We start from the raw sequence: 22,620 nt of genomic DNA, 5'->3' as shown, positions 1-22,620 counted from the left end.
TCTTTAGCAAATGATTTTTGGTCAGTCTCTCAAGAAGCAATCTACATAGAAATGTTTTGTTCTTTTTTGAAATCCCATGCACAAATATTAGTATAAGGAGAGCCATGAGATAGAGAGAGAGCCATGTTCTATTTCTCAGAGTTAGAGCCATGATCTATTTATTTTTTAAACCTGCATGAAGTTAGGGAATATAAGAACTCAGGACATTCTCAATTTGAATGCAAAGCTAAGCACAGAACAAACTTTTATCTACTCCTAGGTTCATCATAAATGTAAAGATATAAGTTTCATTCAATTATATAACCGAGAGAAAAGTAAAGAGTTTAAGGGAAATCCTTTGGAATATTATGCAGCCTTAAAAAAGGAGATACTGACATTTGAGACAACATAGATGAACCTGAAGGACATTATGCTCAGTGAAAAGCCAGACAGAAAGACAAATACTGCATGATGTCACTTATATGTGGAATCTAAACTAGTCAAAGGAGGGAGAAGGGTTGTTGCTACGGACTGGGGGAGGCAGAAGTAGGGAGATGTTGGTCAAGGAGTACAAAATTTCAGTTATGCAAGATAAATGAGGTCTAGAGAAATGTTGGGAAAATGGGAGCCAGAAATAGAAAGCTCAAACTGAGTTACTACTGCAAAAATAATAAGAAGAATAATAAGAAAACTTTCTTCAGGGAGATAAAAATATTGCATATATAGATAAGAGATGATATTCACTTAGCCCATGTATAATCATTGAAAAAAGAGACACACCTAGACAATATTTTGTGATCTATAACAAAATATAATGTAATCTATAACATTACAAGTTTAGTATAAAGGTCTGAGAAACACATAGGTAGAGGGATGATTTCTTATAAAAAAGCAAATAGCAGGGTGGCTTCAGGTCTCTCCTCTAGCAGAAGAAAAGAGAGTAAGGTCTACAGAGAAAAGGGAGGTTGTGGTCAAGAATTAATAACTAGAAATTGAAGTTCATGTGGAAAAATAAAAAGACATTTTCAAATATGCATGGCCTTTGAAAATAGACAGTATATGTACTTCTTGGAAAAAATGAACAAAGCAAACAAAAACCAACAAATATATTTTTAAAGATTTTATTTATTTATTTTTTAGAGAGAGGGGGATAGAGGGAGAAAGAGAGGGAGAGAAAAATCAATGTGCGAGAGAATCGCGGATGAGTTACTTCTCCACACCCCCAACCGGGGACCTAGCCTGCAACCCAGGCTTGTGCCCTGAACTGGAATCCTTTTGGTTTGTGGGACAACACCCGACCCACTGAGCCGCACCAGTCAGGGCACAAAAAAATAATTTTAAGCCCCTTCGTAACCTAGTCAAAGATTAATTAAAATGAAAGGTTGAAGTAGGCTATAAAACAGTTGATGGTTTTAAGCATAAGATTAAGCCTAAAGTCATTTAAATATGGTCTAAAAAATGAAAAGCTTCCCCAAAATGAAAAACTTTGGAAAATTACTGAAATAAATGATAATATACAAAATAATATTTTGTAGTGATAAGTAGGTCTCAAATACCAGATTATATATTTAAAGCAAAGAAAAAGGAAGATAAAGTAAAAATGCTAAATTATTTTATAAAGGAATGAGTAAACACAAATTTCCTACTTTGTGTTGGTAGAAACAGATAATACTTTGATAGAGATTCTTGGGAAATTTACGTAACCATAGTAGAATTAAAATCAAAATGTATACTTTCTAAAGCATTAAGGAAAATAAAAATATATGAAATGGTTCCTATTACAAACTACAATTTAAAACACTCACGAAGGAAACAAAAACCACACATAAGTGGGTATAAATTTCAAGCTATAAACACAGGTATGCAAGAAATTTTTTTTCTTTCAATCAGTTTCACTTCTATCCTGGTGCCCCAGTTCTGCATGGATGGAGGGGAATTATATTCTTAGATTTTAAGGGTTGTTCCTCCTTGCCCTAATGGTGTGACACAATTCTGAGAGGTTTACATAATCGTGCAAAGTTAGGCAATCTATCCCCGAGAGAGTGCCGCGGCCGGCGCGGCTGGATTGGCTGGGTCCATCAGGTCCCGAAGGAAGGCGACGGATTAAGAAATAAAGAGGCAAAGTTAAAGCGGGGTCAGGCGGAGTTCCCTCTCTGGGATGCAGAGGAGGGAACTGTTTATTGGTAAAGTCAGGCCGTATTTATTGAGCAAACTTTGAAGCAGAGCGTGAGAAAGACAAAAACGCTAGGCTAGGTACGTTTTATTTTTCTAAGAACATTTCTTGCTCCTTCTTGGTACAGTGATCTAGCAAGCGGCCAAGTCATTCTTTTCTTGCAACAATCAATCTTCTGCGGCCTAGGGCAGCTGAGCAGAAACGGAGGCCTGCATTCCAACTCTCTTGGCACACATGATCCTTCTTGGCTATCCACAGAGAGAAATCCACAGATTACTGGGGACCCCGTCTGCACGGCCTCTTCCGGGTTTCCGTCTGGGCACAGGAATTTTTCTGCAAATTTTCTGTGCTCATGATATCATCTACCCAGGTTCGTCACCAGCAGAGACTCTGAGGATCTTCTCAGTGGCTGTGCAAATTAGCCCTTTCCTTTATTTCCCTATTTCCAAAGTTAACATTAGAGACTGAAAATAAACAGGGCTGGGCAGCTCCCCGGGACCAGCTCTAGCCCTCTGTCGTAGAACCAAAAGCTTGAAGCAGGTACGGTCCGAGGCTCCCTCGGACCCACACGCCGGCGCCGGGGAACTTGCAGCGGCGGCGGAGGGCGGGCGCAGCGGGGCGGAAGAGTGGCACCAGGAAGCGGAAGAGGGGCGCGTGGGGCGGGGGCGCGGGGGCGCGGGGGAGCGGAAGGGGAGGTTTGCGCTGGACTCCCTGCGAGACTTTGGCCGTAAGGTCTGTATTTTAAGTGTCGTCTAGGGGGGAACCGCAGCCTGTCGTTTTGTAACGGACTTTAGCGCTTCTCCGTACGATTTCTAAACCGGAACCTGCCGGGGCCCAGCGTTCCCCGCGCCGCCGCCGCGCCGCCCGCCGCCCTCTGCTGGGCGTGGGGACGCAGTGCCCAGCGCTGTGGCCGGACTTTGCCAGCTGAGCAGCGGGCGGGGAGAACTTTGTTCAGAACGTGGAGAAATAGCTGAATCGGGAGGTATTATTTCAACGCACTAACTTAAATTAGGAATAATTTCCAGGCCCTGGACTAGGTAGTGTTAAACGGCCAAAGAAAACAATTTAGCTGATACAGTCAAATGTACTGTCGAGAAGCATTCAGTCACCGAGAATTGCAAAATGGGGCTAAAAGAGCCAAAGATTTTCTAGGGCAAAGAATAAAGAAAGTAAGAAGCAAGAAATATCAGATTGGCTGGGCCCCGTAGTCAACCTCGTGTAGGTTTGTAACGGAAAGGCAGGTGCTGATGTGAAGGAAAGTGGTTTTCCGGCAATCCTGGAGGATGAGGGACTCTTGTCTCAAAGTCCATGTTAGCATCTCAGGCATCCTGGCTAGTTTATGTAGGGGAACTGTGCTGGAAGAGGGGAACGAAGAAATTTCTGGCAACGTGCTGTTTCTCATTTCTGGCCTTGGGAAGGTTTCAGGGTTATCTCCTGTGTGCACCATCCTGTAGTTGCATCGCTGGATCCGCAGTTTTCACTGCTGCTATCTGGGAAAATACTTACAAGGAAACTTCTCATACCTGAATCTTCTATGAGTTTGTTAGTACAGGCTATTGTGTAATCACCACCTGATTAGTATATTATGTTTACTTCAATCTCTGTTACAGGTTGAGAAGGCCCCGAGTTGGCTTGGCGTTTGGAGATTTGGCTGACGCAATACCTTTTATTGCCCCCCACACATACAAGATGACAAATGTAGGGGATCAAAACCACGGATTACTTACCCGTTGAAAAGATTAATAAGGCCTAGAGAGAAAAATCTACATTTCCCCCCTCCAACCCCCCTTTTCTCTCACATATCTGAGAGCCTACTGTTTACCAACTATTGGTCTGGGTGAGACCTGTAACTCTCTTGGAAGAAAAACGCCTTAGGGGAAAGGTAGAAATTGCGAAATCTACTAGGGGAGGGAGGAACCTAATGGACAAAACAGCTGACCTGTTCTTGCAATTTTACTGTTCGGACTCGAAAGACCAGTGTGTAAAGATCCAGTGGCGCACAGGCAGCGATCATCACTCCAGTAAGAGAAACTAGCTTGCGAAGAGGAATGGAGTCTAACGAGGGTGAGTGGCGAGAATAATAAACAGCTCAAGAGGAGAGCTGTTAAGCCTCCTATGATGTTATGGATTCTTAAGCCTTGTATGCCACCTGATTATTGGCAGATTTCATTTGTCAAGCACCGCTCAAGGCACTGCACATGCCTTCCTGCTGTTAAATCTAGTGGAAGATTTGGTTAAGGAAGTAATTACGGAACAGTGTGAGTGAGGGTCAATAAAGAATATGAAGGAGAACAGACTATAACAGAGTATTTTACATCGTCTCATGTATTAAAGAAGATGGTCTGGAGTTACTCTCATGGAGAGAGAGTGTAATAGGCGAGGGCTCACCTATACAGAGGCTTGGAATGAAGAGAACACCTGAAGAATTTGAGGAACTGAAAGAAGTTAATTGTGGCTGTGTGAGGAAGAAGGGTGTGTGTGGCATGTAGTGAAGTTTGAAATTATATAATGAGAGCCTAAAGCCAAATCAAAACTTCTTTTAAAAGGTCATATATTGACTGTATGAAATAGAATATATCTGATTGTTTTGTTGTTTACTAATTGTTTTCTTATTAAGTATGTGTTTGTGTTAATGCTGTGGTTTACTGCATTTCAGAATGTGTAACGGGTTTTTAAGAGAATGGCTAGGTTATTCCCCATGCAGAGAGGGCAACCCTTTGATCACCTTAGCAGAACTTGAAAAAAATGGAGAGTGACCCCTTCCATTTCAGACCTCTGTGGGGCTCCCTTCTCTTTCCCTTTTCCTGTGAGTTGATTGTGAGCTCATTCAGCTGAATTGAATCTGCCTGAGGCAGGACAGCAAAGTTTTCTGCATGACAAGTTGTAAACATTCGCTTTGCCCTGGAGAAAGTTTATGAAATTGTAAATGCCTTAGAATCTGTTCATAATATTGTAAGTCTAGAACTAGTCCAGAATGCTGATTGCTTAGCTACATGTTTATACAAAACCTGAATCTCCACCCTTGTTCAGTTACTTGTACTTTCAAGAACTGTAGTCACTTAATAGTAGCTAACACCTTGTCAGCTCTTCAGCACTGAAGCCTTGTCTCTGAAGTTAGAGTTGGAGTGGAAGTGTACATATTAGCTATTAACAAATTTCTAGAATTGGATTCCTCAGCAGAGGTCAGCAAACCTGGTAGGTCTAAGCAGGGCCCTTGAGTTTTTATGGTACTATTTGTGGCACAGACAAGGGAAGATGAGAAGAGGAGAGAAAAGGGGGAGAGTTAGTGGAAGGGGGCAGTAGTGGGTGGAAAGCAAGTGAGAATATATGGAATTAATAGAAGGCTATGTGAAGTATTTATAAGGTTTTCTTGGAAAAATCATATCAAAGATGTCTAATGAGGCAAAAATATTAGTGACATGGATATTTAAATGTTAATGATTTAAGGATAAAGAGAAATAGATATGGTGGAATTGGTACCAGTTGTCTTTGTGTTGTTGGCTTGGAAGGAGGTGTAATGTATGAAGAGAGAATAGACTCATTACAATGAAAGCAGATACGTTGTTTATTGATTCTGTTATCCCACAATAATAATTTAAAATGCTAATGATTTTATAAACCATACTCCATTATCTTCTTGTTTAATTCTCGTTCTTTTCCCTAGACAGAATATTGTGGAAAACAAAGGCAATTTTCTTTAGATAGCCACCCAAGTCCTTATCTGGTTTCTTTGGCACATTTCTTTTATTCCGAAGTCGTAGTCAGTGTGAAAAAGATCAAGGCCTCTTCCCCAATTTAGCTTTCTATTGAGTTGTCTCTTGTATGTCCCATATATCCCTGGGTGCAAAACATGCAAGAACATACCCCAAGGAAAAGCAAGCTTGGACAGATTTGAGAGAGGGGGAGGGGGAGGAAATGGGAGAGAGAGAGAGTAGTGGGGAGAGAGAGAGTGTTGAAATCAGACACAAAGTATATACCATGTTCTTCAATGTATATACGATTCAAAGCAGACAAACTGATTTTGGATATTAGAGGTCAAGGTAGTTATCCTTACTTGGAGTGGTGATCGAAAGGTGGCACAGCAAGCCCGAGATTCATATTATCTGCTGAGTGCTATGCACCTCAATGTATTCACCTGTGGAAGTTCACTGAGCTGAATGTTTTTCCTAATGTATGTTTTACGTCAACAGCAATGCTCATGTAAGGTAGAGAGTCTGTGGGCAGAGTTCTGAGTACCTGATGAAAGTGCCAGAAGAGTGACAGAGCCCCGGGGAACACAGAAACCACACACACATTCCCATTTTTTCCATCCTCCTCAGGACCCCTTCCGGCTTCTGTAAAAACATTACATAAAGTAAGGATAATGCTAAGAATCAAATTTGTTGGAGAATGGGAATTCTCTTGTAGCATTTCTGCATTGAGACTGTCTCTAAGTGGAGATTTGGATTGAATTTCTTCTGAAATTTTGCAAATGTTAGAATTGGAAAAATAACTACTGTCATGAGAAAGATTACCTGGAGGCTGGAGATGGCGCTAAATGCAGAACAGCAACATTCTTCTACCCCTCCCTAGTGTATTAGATCTAAATGCACCGCCACTCTGTTACCATCGCTCAATGGCAGAGTCCTGAAATGATATACTTTGTGAATTATTTGGTTTGAGAAAGGGGGAAAAGGAAAGGAATTCCATACTGACCATCTCTTCAAAGAGTGTTTTTAGAAGTTGGGAAGTACTTCCAATTAAACAGAAAGGTCTGTTAACAAAATAATATTACAAAAGTGTCTGTTCATCTGGACTACAGGTACTTATGTCTCTTTTCCAGAAATGGCAAGAAGTCTTTTAAAGACATCGTCTATGTCCCTAAGGACAAAATTGCTACATCAGACGGGATTGTCACTTTATAATACATCTCATGGCTTCCATGAAGAAAAGGTAAAGAAAATACTTCAGCAGTTTCCTGGGGGAACCATTGACCTTCAGAAGGAAGACAATGGCATTGGCATTCTTACTCTGAACAATCCAAGTAAAAGGAATGCCTTCTCAGGTATAGAGTTTTCTTTTGCTTGTTAAAGAATAACACTAAGTCTAACCTGCCGGTAATGACTCTTATCCTTACCCTGCTGACATTAATTCTTGAAAGTCATGGATCCTTGCAGAAGATGAAAACAAAACGCATGTGAACCAGGAACATTTGTTACTAGTTGTGGAAATTTCAATGTTCTTCTTTTAAAAAAATCCATGAATACAGATATTGATGAAAGGGAAACTGTCAGATTAATCTTGACTATTTTTCCATTGAAATGTTTTGACTGCTTACTAACTTCATTTGTTTGTGTTCAGCTAGTGTTACTGGGAAACAACGAAAAGGTGTTTTCAAGTGTTTTTAAAAACTAAAGAGAAAAACCTACAAATTAAAAAAGAAATTACTGATTAGCTTAAATTGTTTCTGTGAATTGAAAAAAGACTGATTTTAACCATGTAATTCCAATATTATCAATGAAAACACTTCCCACACCTGTTTGTTGCTCTTTCCTAACTCTGAGATACTGGTAAATACCTTCTGTTTGCTAGGCAGCACTCTTGGCATACAAGAATTTTATGTTTCAGAGACCTGAAGGTCCAGGGTATATGGTAATTTGCAATTTTTTGCCAAAGCTGAAATTCAAATGATGCTACCTTGATGTTATGCAAAAACTAATGAGTAACCTTGCTGAATACCCAGCCCTTGTATTTCAAGGTGATTTTTGGCAATTTCTCTATTTGTCATTTCTCTATTTGTCATTATATTCTATAGTAGCATTTGAAATATTGGGCTCAAAAATACCTGAATACATTGTCATGTAACTACATGTAATCACACCTATAAACATAATTCAAAAGACTGTAAGCTCTAAGTTGTCTATGGTGGGTCTTTAAATCAAAGATGGCTTTTCCTTTCCACTCTGCAGAATTCAGAGGTGTCTATCTCTGTTAGTGTTAATCAAGAGAAATATAATGCAAGACACAAATGTGAGCCACATATGTAATTTAAAATTTTGTAGTAGCCGTATTTTAAAAAGTAAAATGAAAGAGGTAAAATTAATTTAAGTTTTTTATTTAACCCAGTGTATTCAAAATATTTCAGCATGTGACTCATATAAACAATGAAATATTTTTTTTAATACCAAGTCTTTGAAATCTGGTGTGTGTTTTACACCTACTGCACATCCCAGTGCCCATTTGGACTCGCTACATTTCGAGTGCGCTGTAGGAGCTACGTGTGGTGGTGGCTACTTTATTGAACAGTGCAGTTTCATACCTTCAATGAGTCCAGAGAATAAAGACCTAGGAAATGAACATTAGCCTGGGAAAACTAAGATTAGAAAAGTAAGACTGCTCTAAGAATTAGATTAGATTAATAGTCTTCATTTACCACTGAATAGCTACAAATAACTTACATTAGTAAAACTGTGTGTTCAAGTGGAAACAAATGTTAATTTGGTTCCTAATTAAAACTACTACAAATAGAACTATTATACATTAGTGTGGATAATGTTGTTGGGTTGGGAGATGATGATTGAGCCCCATACCACACAACTCCCAAGGCCTTCGTTTGAAAATCACCCAACCAGATACTCTTTAAGGTCCCTGGCAACTTTTAACATGTATTTTACAAAGTCAGGAAGATGAGATGAGTTCAAGATTAACTACTGGTGTAGATTTCTCATGCTCAAGGCCCGCATTTTTTTTTTTTTTTGAAGCTTAAATTTTAGGGATGATTGAAGGTCCATATTTACCTATATACATTTATTCTCACCCTAAATGTGTGTTTTTCTGTAAAAAGAAAAAAACTATTAGACTGTAAGTCTTGAGAACAAGAACTGTATTTCTAAAGCACCTAGGGGATCCTCGGGTAGGTCTGCTGTTTCAGCTAGGTCATAACTAGCAATTAGGAAGGAGAGCCGCATTAGTCTTTATTTATTGTGGGGCCACTTCCCTCCTGGTTACTTCAAAAAATGGCAAAGAAAATAACAGTTCTTGACATCACGAGGTTTATATTCCTTAGAAGTGAACATAGTTTAATGGGCTATACATAGTAAATTTTGGAATCTTGTGGTAGAGATTTTGCCAATTTTAACCCTCTGTTACGATCTTTCTATTTGCTTCTTAAGCAGAGGAAAGAGTAAATTGAATCATGCTGAGAACACTATGAACTTTTCAAACTTGGAAGACTTCCACAAATAATCATAAATGACAGTCTCTGCTATTTCCATTTTAAATTTGTCTATTATAAACAAACTCCAATAGAATTTTTGAATGATATCAAGGTAACAATCTAATCTATAAATTATAGAGTTAATGCTTGCTAGTCATTTTATTAGCATTCATCCAGGTACTTCCATTGTATGCCTTGGGCTTCTTAGCACAGTTTCTCAGCCAGGGAACAAGATGATACTTACTACATGTTATACTAGTTTTGATGTGGTTAGGGTCAGCATGTCACCGTAGTTTCACGTACGACCTAGCTGAAACAGCAGACCTATCCAAGGATTTCCGAGGTGCATTAGAAATATAGTTCTTGTTCTCAAAAGACTTATAGTCTAATAGTTTTTTTCCTTTTACAGAAAAACACACATTTAGGGTGAGAATAAATGTATATAGGTAAATTTGGAGCTTCAGTCATCCCAGTATCGCCCAGTATTATCATAGGATCTCATGCCCTAGATCAGCATGCCCTCAATGCTGTAGCTGAATTAGGGATATTGGCATAACTCGTGCTGTGCTTGTTGACTGAGACAATGTGTGCTGCTGTGAAGTCAGGCCTGTATTTCATTTTCACCCTCAGGAATATGTTTTCTTAACACCGCATGCCATAGTACTGATTCCAGTGTTTGTATTCCTAGGACACATATGATATACTCTCATTTTTCTTCAGAACCATGTATTTGTGTAATTTCTTAATTAAGATAGAGAGAGAGATTGCTAACAAATTGTGACCTTTTAAAGCAGGCAAAAAAATAAGTAAATAAAACAGGCGCTGTTATGTATGCCTCTTCTGGATGTATTCACGGTGGCAACACAGCAGGGATTTGACATTCAATAAATACTTATAAAACGTATGATCTAAGCACCTTGACACCTCATTGTTTCTAAAGTATTTCTATTCTCTGAGTGTCTTAGCTGTTTGTGATTCCCCCTCCACTCTCTGACAGGTGTTATGATGCTACAGCTTTTGGAAAGAGTGATTGAATTGGAAACTTGGACAGAAGGGAAAGGCCTCATTGTCCGTGGAGCAAAAAATACTTTCTGCTCAGGGTCTGATCTGAATGCTGTGAAAGCACTGGGAACTCCCGAGGCAAGTATATGGACTGTGTACTAGGTTCTACAAGTGTATCAGACGTCTGTGGCTAGGGCATTTACATTTTTCTTATATGGTTGTTGTGATGACAGCTACTCTTTAATAGCTTTTCAAGGATCAGAGTTTTATTTTGCTTCTTAAAGATTAGGTTACATTAGTGTGAAGTACTGGAATTAAAGAAAAGGAAGGACAGGAAAATTAGCAATAACCAAAGCATTATACACTATTAAATTCAGCAAGAATTTGAATTCTTAAGGGGAAGCCCCTTAGCATTTGCTGATAAAGCATGTCACATGAGGTATAATACAAAGTACTGTCATGGCTTTGGTGCATAGCAGGCTTCAACAAGTGATGGCAGTGTAAAAATTTGCTTTTGGTTATTATTCCTATAGAGAAAGTCCTAATCATCTCCCATTATCAGTCCTCCTAGGAACCTCTTTTTCTTAAATTCAGGCTTCCACGCACAACCCCTGCACCAAAAAACAAAAATGGGGGGGGAGAGAGGGAGGGGGGAGAAAGAGGGAGAGAAATGACAAGGAAAAGGAAAACATATGTATGTTGCCATTTAATCATAGATGTGGGCTATATTTAGGTAATAAAAGGGGAGTTGTATTATTTATTATTTTTAACTTATTTTTAAAAAACTGTTGATACTGTTTCAGCTGTCCCCCATTTCCCTTCCTTTCCCCTCCCTCCCCGAGCCCCGCCACCAGCCTTCAGTGCCCCTCCCCCTGTGATCTATCAGTCAGTTCCGCTGTGTCCACGCCTCTGGTTTTGTTCTGTTCCTCGGTTTAGTCCTCGGTGTTCATTAGATTCCACATATGAGTGAGGTCATACAGTATTCGTCTTTCTGTGACTGGTTCACTCTGCTTAGCATAATGTTCTCCAGGTCCATCCGTGCTGTCACAAAGGGTAAGAGTTGCTTCTGTGGTGTTACACAACTCTGTTTGCATGAATACATGGGAACAAAGAGTTCTCTCTTGGTGATTTTGGTAGACTTGGATTTGAATGCTGGTTTCAACACTTTCTGGCTAAGTTATTGGGCAATCACTTAATCTTTCCAAGTCTTATCTTCCTAATCTATAAATGAAAATTACATATTTCACAAACTATTATGAGGACTCAAGGTAATGTATATAAATTGACTTCTAGCACAGTATCTGAAAAATGTAGCTATTTTTATTCCAAAGCTCTTGATACTAGTAAATATTCATGAAATGGTTCACAATTTGTAGCACCACTAGACTTAAATTTGTAATGTCTGAATGGCTAGAGCACGAGGCTGGAAAATTGAATGTATGGGTTCTTGCCCAAGCTTTACTACTAATTAAACGTGTGACCTGCAAGTCACTTGATAATAACTTTTCATCCCCAGAATGATTGCATTACTAGGCACCTTACTTTGTTCACCAAAGACACTGTAAAGATAGAATGAGATAGTAGGTTATTGTGGGTCTGATACAAGTCAGGTAGGAAAACATCCCTAAAAAGGTGGAAGGTTATTTTGCTTTCTTCTAGTTAGAAGGTGGTTTCTGTCTCTTCAGATGAGGTGGCCAGGATTTTCCCCCCTATGTATGTAAAAGTTAAAGTGGAAACACACTAATGATCTAAGTTGTGTAGGAAAATGTGTAGTTTTTATACAGACTTAAGGTAAGGGGTCACTTTAAAAAGCCCACTCTTTCCAGTGTGGACATTGTCCAAGTTGTCTGCACTCTCGAACACCTGCAGCAGAGTAGGATTAACTTCTGATCAACAGCGGACAGCGAAGGTGGAGGGGCCCAGAGCTGAAGCAGCCCCGGGGGTGTCCGTCACCTGTAGTTCCGCATATCGGCCAGTCTCGCCAGAGACCCTGGAGTGGTGATTTCACTTTACGACGTGTGTTTCAGAACCCAGCTCAGTACTTAAAATACCTTATTTTATTTAAAGCATTTTCCTCGGTAGATGGGTCCTTCCTTGTACTTTTATGAAATCTGCCTATTACCATATCTTGCTATGTATAATGCGCTCCCATGTATAATGCGCACCCACATTTTTGGCCCAAACTTTCAAGAAAAAAAACTTTCGTTTTAATTTTTTAATTAATTAATTTATATTTAGATACTTGTTTTTTTTGTATTATAAAGGAATTTATTGTTGAACATATCATGGTACAAGAAACTTTGTGTAACAAATCATTACAAAACATGAGAACAGATGCAAGGTATTTCAGGTACTACCCATGTATAATGTGCATCCTTTTTTTCCCCTCAGAAATTTGGGCAAAAAAGTGTGCATTAACATGGCAAAGTATGGTTAATAGTATGGGAAATATGCAGCATAGAAATAGGAAATTTGAATAAACTTCTCTTATGGATAGTACTAAAAAGTGCAGTAACATGTATAAAGGATGGGGTATATTTGTCTCACAATGATTTTAAAATTAACAAGCAGTAGAAACAATGTATATAAAGTTCCTGGTAAGTATTTCTATGTCTCGTATAGACGGCATTTCCATGTGTCTGAGAAATAACTACAGGCATGTGTAACACTGAGATTTGAAGTGGCGTGGGGACTTTGGCTCGTCCTTGTGTGTGAGTTGCGGCTGCACTTGTGAACGCATCTGCCCCTCACAGCCAGGAGTACGCTTACTCTTTTTTGTTGCAGATGCATCAGTAGCATCTGCTCATTGGGTGAATCTGCTCTTTGAGCATGATGGTTTTAGTAACTGGCTTACTGTCCTTTCTAATTACAATAAGATACTTGAAAGTGACTATTACATGGCATTAAAAAACATGATTATGTTGATGTTTTTGCCCCTGTATTTTTTTAGTTTAAAAAAATTTTTAATGAAATGACCAAATATAAACAAAACTAGAGAGACTAATACAGTGAAACCCTCATGTATGTACTCACTATAGCATCAGCAACCATCAACATTTTATTAAATCTGTTTATCATTCCACTTTTTTTTCATGTGGCTGGTCTCTTAAGAAGTTGGTTTCATTTTGGTATCCTTTGTTTAATGAGTAGGAAAAGAGCTTCAACTGTCCCTACTAGTCAATTAATTCTTAGTTGAGAAAGTCCCAGCAGAGAGATGAATTAGCACAGCACAAGCATTAGGCCCCGAGAAGTTATGGGACAGAGAAAAGAATAAGGTAGGAAAAAATCTAATGTGAGTATTGGGTTGGCCAAAAAGTCCATATGTGTTTTTATTCTGTAAAATAAAAGACACATTTTTCATTTTCACCAATAACTTTATTGACTTGGATACTGTGAGTATGTCGGCTATCTCGTGGTATAACGTGGATTGTTCTTAATGTCTTGATTTGATTGCTATCAACTTTAACTGGTGTGCCTGACTGTGGAGCATTGTCCAGTGAGAAATGTCCAGTATGACACTTTGTAAACCACTTTTGACACGTTCTGTGCCACGGTCACACAACTTTCTCCATACACTGCACAAATGGGTTTTTTTTTTTTTGCGTTTCAGTTGCTTTTTTACCTTTCTTGAAATAATAAAGCATAATATGCTGAAAATGTTGCTTATTTTCTTCCATCTTCAATATTAAAATGGCTACACAAAAGTTTATCAATTTTGGTAAGTTTTTTTAAAGCACACTGATGTGACAGCTGTCACAATTGTTTTTGAATGAAGTTAAAGACAATTAAGCACTACTAGAGCCATCTTACTGAAAAAATCAAACAACCTTTTTGGCCAACCCAATATTAACCCAATTATAAGATTTGAATTTGTTATCATAGATGTTCTGTAGGTCACAATCAGTGTTTTTTTTTAGAGGGCAAAAATAATCAAAATCCAGTTACAAGCTTTAAGATATGAGGAGGTAAAAACCTTCTTACTTTGCATTGAATGGGTATTATACTTCAAGAAAAGTCTAACATTTTAGAAACCTTTATACACTTAATCTAGCTTGAAAATATCCTTTGCCCCCTGACATACCTGTTCCTATTCTGCCAATCCATTGCTCCTTGTTTCTCATTGCTGAAATTTCTACAGTGACCTTAAAGTTCTTGTCTAACTTTATTGCTTTTGTTACTACTATTGAACAGTCCCAGTTTAGCCTTATTAATTTATAGACAAGCTATTACAGTTTTCTCTAAGCTCTTCCAAAGTACTCTGAGGATATAAATAGTCCACATAGGCACTTAGAGGGGAAAAGAGGCTCATTTATGGTTCTAGGATAAGCTACGTTTACAGGTTGGGCATTTTCCCACTTAAGATAAATGTGGCTTAGGGTAAACAGGATGTTAATATAGTTCCTTTGGCACTTGGGCTGCGTATTGCACTTCTCCTTTCTATCATTGTAGGAAAAGCTGGAAAAGTAGGGTTGGGTCTCAGGAGGGTATCGTCCAGAAAGGATGAAAATAGCACGTCCTGCAGCAGCTCTACTGACCTTTTTTTAGTGTTTGCCAGCTTCCAGCTTTCAGTTAACAGTGCCAGCCTACCTTTCATTGGTTCCCTTCCTTCAGTTCTATCACAAGTAGGGATTTATCGCCAATTGGCAGTTTGACTGTAGAGTCTGTGTGGTGTTAACCACGATTTCATATTGCTTTTAAACTTTTTTACTGTGACTTTTACTTTTGAATGAGAATTATAACAGTGCACAGGCTAACACCTGCTTCACTTTCATTTTGATCAATTCTAAATACTTCCACCAGAATTTTAAGTACTCTAAACCTAGTAACAGAAAACATGCCTATTAGAATTATTTTGAGATCTGTTAACAGGCTGTATTGGATAGGTTTTCAATAGAATATAAATCATTCCAGTTTTAAACTTCTAACTCTTTGTGCTTGTATTAATTTTCTTATCACTTTATAACATAGACTGCCCTTCCTGAGAAAGGATTTTGTTTAGGAAATTGATACCATACTGGTTTTTACCATTCCTTGACTGCATTTGTTTTATTGGTCAGCATAGTTATCCATCTAAAAGTCATCTGACTGAGTTAACTTCATCAGGCATAGACTATATGTAGTGAAACATTGCACCAGCCTCTGAAGATAAAAAAGGCTTTTTTCCAACTTCAAGGAACTTATTGCCTAAGCCTAAGTAAGTGCCATCTCCCCTTCTACTTTATGAAGCCTTCCCAACTACCCCAACCAACTGAAATGAATTGTTTCTTATTTGGTACGATCCTCAGTTTGTTCAAGCATTTTTGAAAATACTTATACTATACCTTGATGTGTTGCATTTCTTTCTCTCAAAAGATTTTTGAGGAATAGGAACTGGGGCCACAGTCCACTTACTATAACCTCTAGCCCTTATCTTGTATAGATGAGCCTAATAACAAATCCAAACACAATGCATACAATACAATCTAGAAGTACGATCATTAAATTACAAAAATAAAAATATTGCAGAAACACGAAGGAGAAAACTATTACTGTGGGACTGAGACAATGTTGATGGAAAATATTTGATCTGTGCACTCCCTAAAATATGTAGAGGCAAGGACAGGCTTTCTTTGGAGTAATGGGAATGGTGTGAGCAAAGACCCAGGAACAAGCGTAAGCTGCTGAGGGAGTGGCAAGTAGTTTGTTGTGGCTGAAGTTAAGAAGCTTGGATGAATGGTACAGGGGTCAGTAAAGTTGGTAAAGTAGTTTGGGATCAGTCCTTCCCAAGGAATTTAGACTATTTTATTGGTGATATGAAATAGTCATCTCATAGGAAGGTTTATCAGGCAGCAGGATACAATATATATTGCAGAAGAAAAAGAAGTTAAATACGGACAGATGACTTGGGGAGCAAGGCTGCTGCAATGATCTCAGCATGAATGACACAAGTCTGGACTAGTGTAATGACAGCGAAGATAAAAAACGAAGGGATTAGGTTGGAAATACTTCAAAGGAAGAATTTGGGAGACATGCTTGGTAACTGAGTGTGGGAGAACTGGGAAATGGAAGAGCCCAAGAAGACCAAAATTATGAGCCTTATTGACAAGACGACCTTATTCTTTTAACTCATAACTTGCTTACATTTATGTGATCATCTTTCCAACTGTCCTTTAAGTCCAACAGAACAGGTGTTTTTTTATTCTTTATTTCTTCCTTATGGATGAGGAAACTGAAGGTCCATAGTTACGCTTTGTTCACGTTCATGTTACTATACAGTGGTAATGCTAGGGTTCAAACTCAGCTCTGTTTTGCCATGCTCAATATGAAGTATTGGCAGAATGTGAAATTTCTAGTAGGTTTTGGGACTGTATGTGAAAACAATAGTTGAAGCAATGGGAATGGAGCAGATTTCCAAATAAACTGTAGATAAATGGGAAGGATCAGATTTCCAAAGAAATTTAAGATAAAGATGGTGAAGAGAATCATGGATTGGGTTTTTTGGTATACATGCACTTAAGAGGATTTAGCTGAATAAGAAGAGACAAAAGAAAACTGGAAAAGAACAATAAAAGAGAAAAGAGAATCAGGAGTGGACAGGGTGACTAGAAATTGAGAGAGAATATCAAAATAAAGAAACTGGTCAAAGCAAAATACCATTTCTTATAGCGAGACAGAGGAAGATGAGGAAAGGAAAAGCCATTTAATCTGACACAATAAAGATTATTAGAAACCTTTGAGGGGAGTCTTGAGAGAAGTCTGAAGATCAGGTTTTACTGGCCTGAAGAAGAGAAAAACATGCAATGAGTTTAGACTACCTTTAAGAAATTGTCTTTATATGTTTATGTTCTCAGGGGATCGGAGTTTTGGATAACTGGTGGGTGTCTCTTATGTCTCCTCCCTCCATAGTACCCTGAGTAGAACTCCACACTCTCTGGGTTATTTGATTTAACTCTCACATCTAAGTCTTTGCTAATCCTTCACGCAAAACTGAGCTCCAGTCCCAGAAAATCAACATCGAAAACTGCATCAATTTTCATCTCACAGCATCAAAGAATTTTAAATGAAAACCTCATTAAAAAATGTTAGATGTAGCCCTGGCTGGTGTAGCTCAGTGGACTGAGCATGGGCTTGTAAACCAAGGGGTCACCTGTTCGATTCCCAGTCAGGGCACATGCCTAGGTTGCAGGCCATGTTCCCAGTGGGGGACGCACAAGAGGCAACCACACATTGATGTGTCTCTTTCTCCCTCCCTTCCCTTCTCTGTAAAAATGAATAAATAAAATCTTTTAAAAAAATGTTAGATGTATTTTTGACTTTTCTTCTAACTCCTGAAATTAAACAAAAAATTCTTATGTATATAATTTGCATTAAACCTTTGTGTTTATTTTTATTTGAAGGATGGAGTGGCCTTATGTATGTTCATGCAAAACACCTTAACAAGACTTATGAGGTAATGTAATTTTCTTTTTAAAATAGGATTTCTAAAAAGCCAAAAATAGCTCTTCATTCTATGTGTTGCACCAGTTAAAAGGGCTGATTTTCGAATTGTATTTATTCTAATGATGACCTATTTGTGCCACCACGGGTAATCATTTAATTAAACATTAGTGAAATATATACAAGTATTTAAAAAATAAGAGACATGAGAGATAAAAAGAATTTAAGACACAGCACTTTTCCCTAAAGAGCTTATATTACTATTATTAGCTATATGTGTGTAGCTATACAGATGGGAAAGTTAAATACTGATATTACAGCAGAATAAAGACACATAAAGGTTACCTAATCAAAATTAGTAGAATGTATAGTGAAGTCTATATGTAGAGGAGAGAGAGAAAGAACTGCGGATTTCTGAGGAGGGTGGATTCACTCTGCACCTAAATGAACAAGCGAAAGGAGAGAATTCTTGGCCTATTGCTGTGCATTTGGGTTACAAACAATGACAGGTTTGGACTGATTAGCTTTCTACTTCTGTATTCCAACTGGAAACAACTTAAAAATTATAAAAACCAAGGAAATTCTTATTTATTTAATATATTTACCAGTTGGACATCACTGTACTTTAATTGTTCTTCATATGTGAGAGTCTAAAAAGAATAAAGGAATCATAATATTACTATTCTAAAATACTTTTATTGTATTGGCAACTGTTCACCTCCATTTTCTATTACATTTGACTTTCTTAGTTAAATCTTGAGTTTTGTTTTAAATTTTTTTTAATTGGGAGTAGTGTAAGAAATTTGCGGTCACTTTAAAGCTACAGCTTTGCATTTCAGTTAGAACCTACAGAAAAAGTCCATACTTTCAAAACATTTTAGACGTACCTTTTAATACTGAAGCATTCCCACACTACAGAGTGGGTCTTCGCACACAGGAGAGGTGAAGAGGTTTATTTTTACCACAGAACCACTCCTTTACATGGGAATTGTCTACGGATCATTTCAGTGAGCAGTGAACAGATAGGGACCCTTGCAACAACACAGTTTGGGAACTCATTCTTCTGTACCACATTTCCTCCCTTTGAATACGGCCTTAACTTTCCCATATATAATCTGATATCAATAAAAATGGACCAAGACAGTATCACATTGAATTGTTCCTGATGCCAGTAAGTAGTTGAAAAGTTCCGGGAGCTGTATGTTATCCCAAAACATCCATTTATTGGGAATAAAGTTACAAGCTGACTACAGTTTAAAAATATATGATTCAGGGAGGTATTTTGATAAATTTACATGGCATTTAGTATGAATTAGTATATCTTCAGATATATTATACTGTTTTGCTCCTCATGATCCCTTGGGGTTTATTATTATAAACATAGTTCAATATTTTTGCTTCTATTGCATCTTAAATTTTAAAATAATATTTGCAGATTAATATTGAAATGAAAAATGTTAACATACATTTTCCTTTTTCCCCAACATACAGACTTCCTTTAATAAGTGTCGCACTAGTTCAAGGTTGGGCGTTGGGTGGAGGAGCAGAATTTATTACAGCATGTGATTTCAGGTAGGACGGAAACTGCATTACCCCTTGCACAGGTACAATAACATATGCTCAAATTTATTATTCACCTGAATATAAATATTTCATATAATATTAAAACAGAGAAATCAATTAGCACATATTTTTGTTATCATTAGAATAGATAATTTTAGTCAGTCAAGCATAACTCTGCCATCACTTAATTACCATTCATTCCAAAAGTTAACGAAATAAATTGAGTTTAAATAAATCCAATTCATTGTAGCAAAATCCCTCCCAGCATCTTGGTCTTTAACCAACTTTTATGTTCAGCTGATACTCAAGTGAATTTATTCCTGACATTACCCTTTTCTGTATTGTAGGAATAGCTGAGCCAGTGTTTGAGTCGGTTCCAGGATGTAATTTAGAACTATGGTTTATTAAATTTATTCTGTGGAAAGCTACTTCAGAGGATTGGGTTCAGTGTTACCAGTATTCCTGTCTCTAGACCATTTGGCATTATTTCTGTGATTTCTATTCTACTTTCTTCTTTTTTGACATTTTCTGTTTATTTTAACAAGGTAGTGCCCCTTTCAAATTTGGAGCTAGATTCAGATTCTTAGGGGACTTGTTCTTTCTTCCTTCCAATTAAAAATTACGTATTGAAAACTACTATTTTCATGGATATTTGCCTCTGAAAGCAGTTGTTCTTAGTTGAGGAAGATTACCCTTGTAGGAATTCACACCTGTGAAGAAGTTGTTCTCTTTCCCGGTAGTTTAATAAATAGGCGTTTGTGAGAAATATTCTATTGGAATCTCTCTCCTGATTAAAGGGTCAAAGATTAAGTTTGTTGTTCTTGGTTCTGACAGAACCAAACCACCTACAGTTGAACATTGAACCCTTTGGAAAGCAAACTAACTTGTGGGGTTGGTTGGTTGGTTTATAATGAGTAGTTGAAAGCAATGATTTTTTTAAGAAAAATTCAGACATGACCTTCGGTCCAAATTAAGGTTTTAACAAGGTGAAATCTTCTCACTGAAGTGTGGAGTCAAAATAAAGCTCATAGGCAGCATTCCCTAAACACTGTAACTTTATGCAGTCCATTAACAGAGTACAAATACTGACCTGGCAATTGTGAATGCCTTTTGCTATGTTCACTAATTTCTGTTAACTCCTCTTTATTGTACCACCTTGTTTATTAACCACCCGATTCATACAAATCCCAAGATTTGGGGATAGTGAATTCCCGCTAGAGGATATCACTGCTCTCAGTCTCACCCAAGCTGCTATCCACTTTTGGAAGGTATCTCCGGTTCCACTCCAGCCTAGCTAGCTGTCGTGTGTACTGTGAGGTTAGCCCACACATAGTGAAGCTGTCCTACCTGGGTTTTCACTCTGGCGCTGCTACAGCTGCACAAGATGTTGAGGTGTTCACATAGTTACCTCAGTTTTTCCTCTGGAAAATGAGGCTATTACTGTACCCCATATAGTTGTTCTGAGGATTGACGTGAAGTTCCGTAGAAAACTAGCATGTCATTGAATGCTAAAGTCTTAACCAGGGTAACCCTTATAAATAAGTCAGATACTACTCTCTTGAGTAACCTCCTCTAAATAGCTTCGCACTTGAAAAATAAAATCTGAACTCCCATCTAAGGCTTATATGCCTACCTCCCCAATTTCCACTGCCATTACTCTGTTTCCTCCATTCCAAGTACAGTAGCCTGTTCCCCAGATACTAAGAAATTCTACTTCAAGGCCTTTGCACTTGCAGTCCCTCTTCCTGGAACACTTGCCCCCCAGATTTTTTCATCGCTCACTCACTCGGGTAGCTGCTCAAATATTCAGAAGCCTTTTCCATCTAAAATAGCACACACCTAACACACACACACCCCATTCTGTAGTCCCTTGCCCCAGTTTATTTTTATAGCACATACCACCACTGACATTGTATCGTTCAGTGTCTTCCTCTTAACAGGAATGTAAACTGGCGTTGGTAGTGCTTAGTACATATTTGCTGGGAGACTGGATAGATGCTGGTTAAAAAACAGTTTCTCTCTCCCTGTGGACTACTGACTCTGACTTACTATGATTTTCTTCATGGTGTGCACGTAACATTACCTACTCACGTACTTTCACTTAACCTAGGTTTTCTCATTAGGCCACCACTTACTTTACAGGTACATTTTGGGCTTTTAAAAATAAAGACTACATTGTTATTGATAAAGTAAAGAATAGCAAGCACAACAAAAATGTTGATATTGGTTTTAGAGGGAGGTCGTAAGTATTGTGTATAATCTGACTTCTATACTTAGCCAGATTTTTTGAACATTCAGTTTTTAATGTGTCTACCTGTAAAGACCTATGGAGATTTCAGATAAGATCATGAATGGTTGGTAGTTGATGACTAAAGCATATATACTTAGTTAAAATGAAGTTGTTTTTTCTTTTCTGTGTTGCAGATTAATGACTAGAGAGAGTGAAATCAGATTTGTTCACAAGGAGATGGGTATAATACCAAGCTGGGGTGGTGCTACCCGGCTGGCTGAAATTATCGGCCGTAGACAAGCTCTCAGAGTGCTAAGTGGGGCCCTCAAAATGGATTCAAAACAAGCTTTAAACCTTGGAATGGTGGACGAGGTCTTGCAGTCTTCAGGGGAAACTGAAAGTCTGGAAGAGGCACAAGAGTGGCTGAAGCAGTTTACCCAAGGGCCAACGGAAGTAATTAGAGCTTTGAAAAAGGCTGTTTCTTCAGGCAAAGAGCTTTGTTTCGAGGAGGCATTACAGACTGAAAGAGATCTTTTAGGAACACTTTGGGGTGGACCAGCAAATTTGGAGGCGATTGCTAGGAAAGGAAAATTCTGTAAGTAGATGTTTTAAAATATGAGGTACTACAATGATTAATGTGTAGACTTAAATATTAAATATGTCAGAATTACTTTGAAGGGTACCACTGGTATGTGGGTTTGTTTTTAATAATTTTTGGAGTACCTAAACTCATCGGCATAGTTTGCAGTATACTCTAGTACCCCCCGACTTGCAGCGGTTAGGTTCCATGACTCCCAGCGGATGCCTGAAACTGAGGATAGCAATGGACTCTCTGTATACTGTTTTTTCCTTTCATTACACACCTGTGATAAAGCTTAATTTACAAATTAGGAACAGTAAGAGATTAACAATACTAATAAGCAATTATAATATACTCTAATAAAAGTTCTGTGAATGTGGACTCTTTCAAAATACTTTATTGTACTCTACTTACCTTTGCACGTGTAGGAAGCACATTATTGCTTCTCTCTGACATATCTGAATTGCCAGCATCACTATTCT

At 38.1% G+C, this 22,620-nt stretch overlaps 1 protein-coding gene across 4 annotated transcripts; it reads left to right on the top strand.

Moving 5' to 3' along the window:
• The first annotated feature begins 2,821 nt into the window (after positions 1 to 2,821).
• Positions 2,822 to 22,532, top strand: ECHDC1 (ethylmalonyl-CoA decarboxylase 1). 4 transcript variants are annotated; one of them, XM_053913640.2, is made up of 7 exons: positions 2,838 to 2,884; positions 3,763 to 4,216; positions 6,975 to 7,196; positions 10,345 to 10,487; positions 17,726 to 17,778; positions 19,257 to 19,337; positions 21,753 to 22,532. In XM_053913640.2, the coding sequence occupies exons 2-7, from the start codon at positions 4,201 to 4,203 to the stop codon at positions 22,159 to 22,161; spliced, it is 924 nt and encodes a 307-aa protein (XP_053769615.1). In that variant the 5' UTR covers positions 2,838 to 2,884; positions 3,763 to 4,200; the 3' UTR covers positions 22,162 to 22,532. The 4 variants fall into 4 exon arrangements, with proteins under 4 accessions (XP_053769617.1, XP_071075776.1, XP_053769615.1 ...); XM_053913641.2 differs by having other exon boundaries at positions 2,858 to 2,884; positions 4,126 to 4,216; XM_053913642.1 differs by lacking the exon at positions 3,763 to 4,216 and having other exon boundaries at positions 2,822 to 2,884.
• The last annotated feature ends 88 nt before the right edge of the window (positions 22,533 to 22,620 follow it).

This window comes from Desmodus rotundus, chromosome 11 (assembly GCF_022682495.2).
Source record: "Desmodus rotundus isolate HL8 chromosome 11, HLdesRot8A.1, whole genome shotgun sequence".
In the NCBI taxonomy this organism is placed as follows: Eukaryota; Metazoa; Chordata; class Mammalia; order Chiroptera; family Phyllostomidae; genus Desmodus; species Desmodus rotundus.
The sequence above is the reverse complement of the archived record's forward strand: the minus strand, read 5'-3'. Positions and strand labels throughout refer to the sequence as shown.

Bases quoted from the DNA above. Each gene is read 5' to 3' on its own strand.
- ECHDC1 (XM_053913640.2), top strand. The intron at 10,488-17,725 runs GCAAGTATATGG...TTTTATTTGAAG, and splicing joins AAGCACTGGGAACTCCCGAG to GATGGAGTGGCCTTATGTAT. The intron at 19,338-21,752 runs GTAGGACGGAAA...TCTGTGTTGCAG, and splicing joins ATTACAGCATGTGATTTCAG to ATTAATGACTAGAGAGAGTG.